At 34.8% G+C, this 6,383-nt stretch overlaps 1 protein-coding gene across 2 annotated transcripts; it reads right to left on the reverse strand.

The window, feature by feature from the left end:
• Nucleotides 1–230: 230 nt before the first annotated feature.
• Nucleotides 231–5,311, reverse strand: LOC111983026 (uncharacterized). 2 transcript variants are annotated; one of them, XM_024014673.2, is made up of 7 exons: nt 4,990–5,311; nt 4,378–4,420; nt 4,203–4,295; nt 4,042–4,104; nt 3,857–3,952; nt 3,566–3,643; nt 231–638 (listed from the first exon to the last, which is right to left on the reverse strand). In XM_024014673.2, exons 1-7 carry the CDS (start codon nt 5,154–5,156, stop codon nt 507–509), a joined length of 672 nt encoding a protein of 223 aa, XP_023870441.2. In that variant the 5' UTR covers nt 5,157–5,311; the 3' UTR covers nt 231–506. The 2 variants fall into 2 exon arrangements, with proteins under 2 accessions (XP_023870441.2, XP_023870442.2); XM_024014674.2 differs by having other exon boundaries at nt 231–634; nt 4,990–5,308.
• Nucleotides 5,312–6,383: the final 1,072 nt, after the last annotated feature.

Here is a 6,383-nt window from a genome sequence, read left to right on the forward strand (position 1 = left end):
AGTATAACAGCCCCAATAAAAAAGAACAAGGGGGCTGGAGTAGGAGAAGAATGCTTCAAATATACAAGCAGGAACAAAGATATTGGAGAGTATATGCAACATGACAACGGTGCAAATAGATGTGAGTTTACCAAACTCTCTTCCTTCTTACTTACCAAAAGGTGTTACAACCTTCAAGCCTGTGACATTGGTATCGCATCATTCAGGAATGAGAATAATGAGAACGAATGTGATTTTAAAAGTTCTCATTGCAAAGTTAGTGTATTTCTTTTTGAGGTTGGCTTGTGATTACACTTGTAAATTCCATCATTTCATTTTTACTTAGTGAAATGCTTAAATTGTTCTATACATAATATTATATCTATATGTAAAAATTTTGGCCGTTCCATGTGGGTGGCATTGGTTGTTCAAAGCTCGTCATAGACGTGACAATAGTTCAAACTATTCCTTATGTACAAATTCTGAGGTTTAGGCAAACAATTTCTGCTTTGACAACAGGGCAGTATTCATTTGCAGGGGTCCACAATATGATGGCTGCATTGCATGTTCAGTAAGCCAAACCACCAGCAAAAGCATCTCCGTCGTGAAGTAGACTTTCTGTTAGCCAATAACCATCCCACAAACCACCAACTCTCTGCCTTCAACACGCCATGGATCAGTAAAGGTACGAAGCAGAGAATTTATGTAAAAATAAAATAAAATTTTGACATTACATGGTCTATTATCAAGTAAAAACGATTTTAACCATAATTATAATTAATAACTAGCCTCTTCACACGAGCTATGTGCATGTAAAGACTCTTCTTTTAAATTTAAAAAAAAAAAAAATTTAAGTTGTAACTGCAAGCAGCTATATATTAAGTATACAATGTGTGTTCTAATTTTATGGAATTTGAATTTGAACTTTAAATTTCTCAATTTACGCTTATAGTCTTAATTATTGTTAAAGAATATTCAATAATATAATAGGGTTATTTTTGGAAGTATAGAAATGTAGACACTAGAGAATTCTATTCTGATTTTATATATAGATATAGATACATAACCCAAAACATTTGTGTAACTCATGTAATACCTTGGGCAGTTGCATTTATATAAATATTACCTCCCTTATTAGATCCTATCCACATGCACTTTTTTCTTGTTGCGGGGGGTGAATAAGTGATATCGTTTTGGATTTGCTTATTTGCTCAAAAACCACAAAAATACAGTTCTACCTACAAAAATTGAGGCTTTAAAAAGCTATAGATTAACAAATGAGCTTCTCCACCCCCCCCCACCCCCCCAGGGTGATTGCTGACCTGTAATTTGATTTGGTTTAAGGCTTCAATCTCAAGGATTTCTATTATTAGCTGGCTGGCAATAAGGAATAGACTCTCAAATCAAGGCAGAATTAGCTCAATGGGGCCATGAGGGAGACTTTTAATATGTTTTCCGTAGAAGCTAGTTGGAGAGTTGTGATCATTTGTTCTTTGAGTGTTCTTTCTCTTGAAGAATTTGGAAGCATCTGATGTTTTTGAATCTAGAAGATCAGTTTGTGTCTTGCTGGGATGTTGTGAATCACTTTAAAGCTTAAAGGGAAGAGTTTCAACTTTCAAGACAACTCTTTTTTTTTTTTTTTTTTTTTTTTTTATACAATATAGAATTTTTACTCTAGCTTAATCTAAGTGTATATATGTGTGAAACTCCCTTCTGGAGACTTGAACTCCGACCCTTCTTCCCCCCCCCCCCAACACTTTACAAGTACTTATACTTATGGAATGACCATCACACAAAGGCTGCACGGTGGTTCAAGACAACTCTTAGTAAGCTGGTTTGGTGGAAGTATATTATATTTGGTCAAAAGAAATGCTTGTGTGCATAAAGGGAAAATTATCACAAGGGAAGGGATCCTTTGGTTGATCGGGAATGATGTGAGGCATAGATTTTTTTTTTTTTTTTTGGATAAGTAATGTGAGGCATAGATGGAAGTGAAGAAGTCTTTGCTAATTAGAACCCTCTACAGCAGATGGAACATTTCTTTTTCTGTTTATGTAGTTTACTTTTTGGTTTTGCTGGTTGATTAGCCTGCTGTTTCCTCTGTTTTAGCCAGTTTGGTGTGGTTTTTTAATTTTTTGGTTGTTTGTCATGTAGTGTTGCAACTTCTGCTGTCTTTTGTTAGGTGGCTTATTTTGCACTTTGGTTGCTGCCTGTTTAGCAGTCTGGTTGCAGTTTTGCTGCTGGTTTGGTCTGTGCTGCACTCGCTTGTAATTCCATGATTGTTTACTTGAATGTGCATTTCGTTTGGCTTTGGGTGGGAGAAGCTCATTTGTTAATCTANGTAACTGTTGTGCTCTAGGGCTATGCTGGTTTCAGGTTGTCAGCAGGGTGATTGCTGACCTGTAAATTTGATTTGGTTTAAGGCTTCAATCTCAAGGATTTCTATTATTAGCTGGCTGGCAATAAGGAATAGACTCTCAAATCAAGCAGAATTAGCTCAATGGGGCCATGAGGGAGACTTTTAATATGTTTTCCGTAGAAGCTAGTTGGAGAGTTGTGATCATTTGTTCTTTGAGTGTTCTTTCTCTTGAAGAATTTGGAAGCATCTGATGTTTTTGAATCTAGAAGATCAGTTTGTGTCTTGCTGGGATGTTGTGAATCACTTTAAAGCTTAAAGGGAAGAGTTTCAACTTTCAAGACAACTCTTTTTTTTTTTTTTTTTTTTTTTTTTGATACAATATAGAATTTTTACTCTAGCTTAATCTAAGTGTATATATGTGTGAAACTCCCTTCTGGAGACTTGAACTCCGACCCTTCTTCCCCCCCCCCCCAACACTTTACAAGTACTTATACTTATGGAATGACCATCACACAAAGGCTGCACGGTGGTTCAAGACAACTCTTAGTAAGCTGGTTTGGTGGAAGTATATTATATTTGGTCAAAAGAAATGCTTGTGTGCATAAAGGGAAAATTATCACAAGGGAAGGGATCCTTTGGTTGATCGGGAATGATGTGAGGCATAGATTTTTTTTTTTTTTTGGATAAGTAATGTGAGGCATAGATGGAAGTGAAGAAGTCTTTGCTAATTAGAACCCTCTACAGCAGATGGAACATTTCTTTTTCTGTTTATGTAGTTTACTTTTTGGTTTTGCTGGTTGATTAGCCTGCTGTTTCCTCTGTTTTAGCCAGTTTGGTGTGGTTTTTTAATTTTTTGGTTGTTTGTCATGTAGTGTTGCAACTTCTGCTGCTTTTGTATCCAAAACCAGAGTTCCACTTCTCAGGTTTGGATCTATGACACATAACGTGCAAGAACATGCATTGGCTTCATAACAATGCAATGGACTCAGTGCTACACTACCCATTTACCATGACTAGTGATACACTGGGAAAAGCTAAAGGCTCAACTAAATGGGATATTGCTACATAATAATGACTGGAAAAAAATTTCAGAAGACTCAAGCCATATCCTGATGATAGACCACAGAACCTAAAACGGAAACGAAGTAGCGATAAGTGCCAACTGGATTCCTTGTGTGACACATGGCAACAAATGACTATCATAAACAAAAGGTACAATAAGCAAACCTGAGCCATGGTAAACTGGAATATTTCTTCTTCCCCTGGGCGACTTCCTCGTATCCAAACCCTCTGCTTGAATCGGTTCTGTTTTCAGCTCATACACCGGTAACAGTTGATTAGTGAGGAGAGAAATTACTGAGAACAGCATAAAGAATTGAAAATTTTATGCCAGATGAAAGGTACATGGCTTTTATATCAGAAAGTGGCATCACTCAAAGCTCAACCTAATATGCAAACTACATCACAGTTAAATTATATATTCATTTATTTACCATGTAAATAAGAAGCCATTTATACCTCCTTCACAAACAAGCTGCTAAGAATCTTTCTATCCTTATGACCAAGTAAAACTCGATATGTTGAATGGTGAAAAATCCGCCTAAACCGTTCAAACTGCACTGACAGTGAAGCAGCAGACCAAGAAAAGATATCAACGAATATAGTATTAGTGGCAAAATTACTCAAAATTTATAACTTCTTACCTGACCCAAATCAAAGAAAGGCCCAAAATAGGTGGACCTTTCAAAAGGATCAAATCCAGCAAACTGTCATGGAAAAAGATAACATTATTAACATTGAACACTAATCTCCAAGCAATATAAACCAGCCAAAGAAAAAAAGAGTTCCAGCATTTGTAAATTACCCTGTACATAACCTCGATTCCATAATCTTGACGGGGCTGGTCATTGTACTTCAATGCATCAAGCTGGTGCTGGACAGCTTCTTCTGCACTAAACTATAGCAAGGGTTAACATAGATTGACTAACTGTAGAGCAACAATGTTGATGCCTTATACTAATGTGCAAAGTTGGAGTTACATTTAATCTCGGGCCAAAAGGTCTCTTCTTGCGAGATTCAACCCTGCAATACAACAAAGCAAAAACTAATTAGTACAAATAATATAAACTAGAACAAATTGATTCGAGGTCAGACTAAGCCCAGAGAGTATTCCAGAACCGCCATTCCATACACTCTCACCCATACCATGCCAAACACTTTAACCAAGATGGTTGGTGCTAATCTTATTGGTTGAAACATTGATTCAACATGAGCGATTTTAGTCCTTGAAATTTAAAGTGAACGCTTTTAGTCCCTTAGACAACATGGCCAAACTGAATACCGACATGTCAAAACTACGTTAGACATAGTAGAGATTAAAAGCAATCACTTTTTAAGTTTGTTAGGGACTAAAATTTATCAATTTTAAGGTTGTTAGCAACTAAGATTGACCATTTTAACTTCAATGCTACATAGTATTATTAAGTGGGGATTGGCACGAATTCAGTTTCACCTAAGTCCTATCATTGTTTTACGAGGCTTAAGAATTCTAGTAACTGGTAACATAATCTTAAAAAAGTCCAACTTAGAAAGCTAAAAATAAATAAATAAATAAAAATCCAACAATTCAATACGCAGAATCAAAAGCGTACCAATCGGCAGAGAGAAAATCGGGAACATCAGCGGAGGCTCTGAAGCGATATGTAACAGCCGAGCCTGAGACACCATTGAAGCTCAAGGGTTTGGTTTTCGGTAAGAAAGAGAAAGAGAAAGATTTCGGAGACGATAAAGATGAAGATAAAGATGAACAAAACGACATCGTTTTTTATTTTATTTTATTTATTTATTTTTTTTCCACCTCGATTTGTAAGTAAACTGTTTCTTTAGTTGGAGTTGAAATAATGGGGGAAATGGAGAGATCACAGTAATGGCGAGGATGAGGTTTGATGGCGCAGGTAACAGTCTATGATGTTTAATTTAGATCCAGGCCGTTCGAATGGCGTTGACCAGGATTGAACTTGATTTTGATTTTGATTTTTTTTTTTTCCGAATAAAATTCTAAATTAGTATTGCAAGTTCCTACAATAGGTTTCCTGATTAATTAAATTTGAACACTTTCAGTTAACTTACATTCATTTTAGGGCTTGTCTGCTTATTTTGTTCAAATAAATTTTTTTTTTACTGAAAGTACTAAAAATAAAAGTAAAAGTTAATTAAAATAGTACAGTAAAATTTATAAATATAATAAAAAAAGTACAGTAGCATTCACAAATAATACCAAAAATAAGTTGAATAATAAAATAAATGGATAAAAATAATTTTTTCAAATGAATGCTTTATAAATTATTTATAAAAAAATATTTAAAAAGTTAATCACTTTTTTTATTATTATTTTTTTATTAATGAATGTCAGACATATGTTAATAAATCCCATTTAAATTTAATTAGAAAACCTTAACTAACTAATCTCTCAAAAAAAAAAAAAAAAGATAAAAAGGTTCTAAATTGTTACATTTTTTTTATTCACAAAAACAATGTTTATTTTTATCATACAAAGCTGTGTGTACATTTGGATCTCTCATAATTTGAATCGGATAAAGTTTAGATATAAAATTAGTTGTAATTTAAGATCACAACTTATAACTCAAGAAAATCAGTGGGTTGAAAATCTTCAGACTTCAATAATCTTGAGAGTTGAATCCTGTAAAACCAAACTCAATCAGAGTAAAGACTGGTAGAGGCCGGTCTATGACCCTCCGATGATGAAGTTAGAAGGCTGGAATAGAGGAAAAAATATCTAAGTGTTTTCTCCTTCCTCTAAAATGAAAAAGTCAGAATCTTTTACCTCTACGCAGAATTGTGTTTATATAGTGTATAGAACGGTTATTTTCTCTTATAACCGTTCCTATTGTCAAGGAGTTCACCAAAATCGGAGATAACTTCCATAACTTTCGTAGATGTTGCTTCACCTGAACCGGTGTCTCACTGCGAGTGATGGAGGTTTTGATTTATTGGTTAAGTCACGAATGCTTGGCTCGTCCATCCC

Source organism: Quercus suber, unplaced genomic scaffold (assembly GCF_002906115.3).
Source record: "Quercus suber isolate HL8 unplaced genomic scaffold, Cork oak 2.0 scaffold_298, whole genome shotgun sequence".
Lineage (NCBI taxonomy): Eukaryota > Viridiplantae > Streptophyta > Magnoliopsida > Fagales > Fagaceae > Quercus > Quercus suber.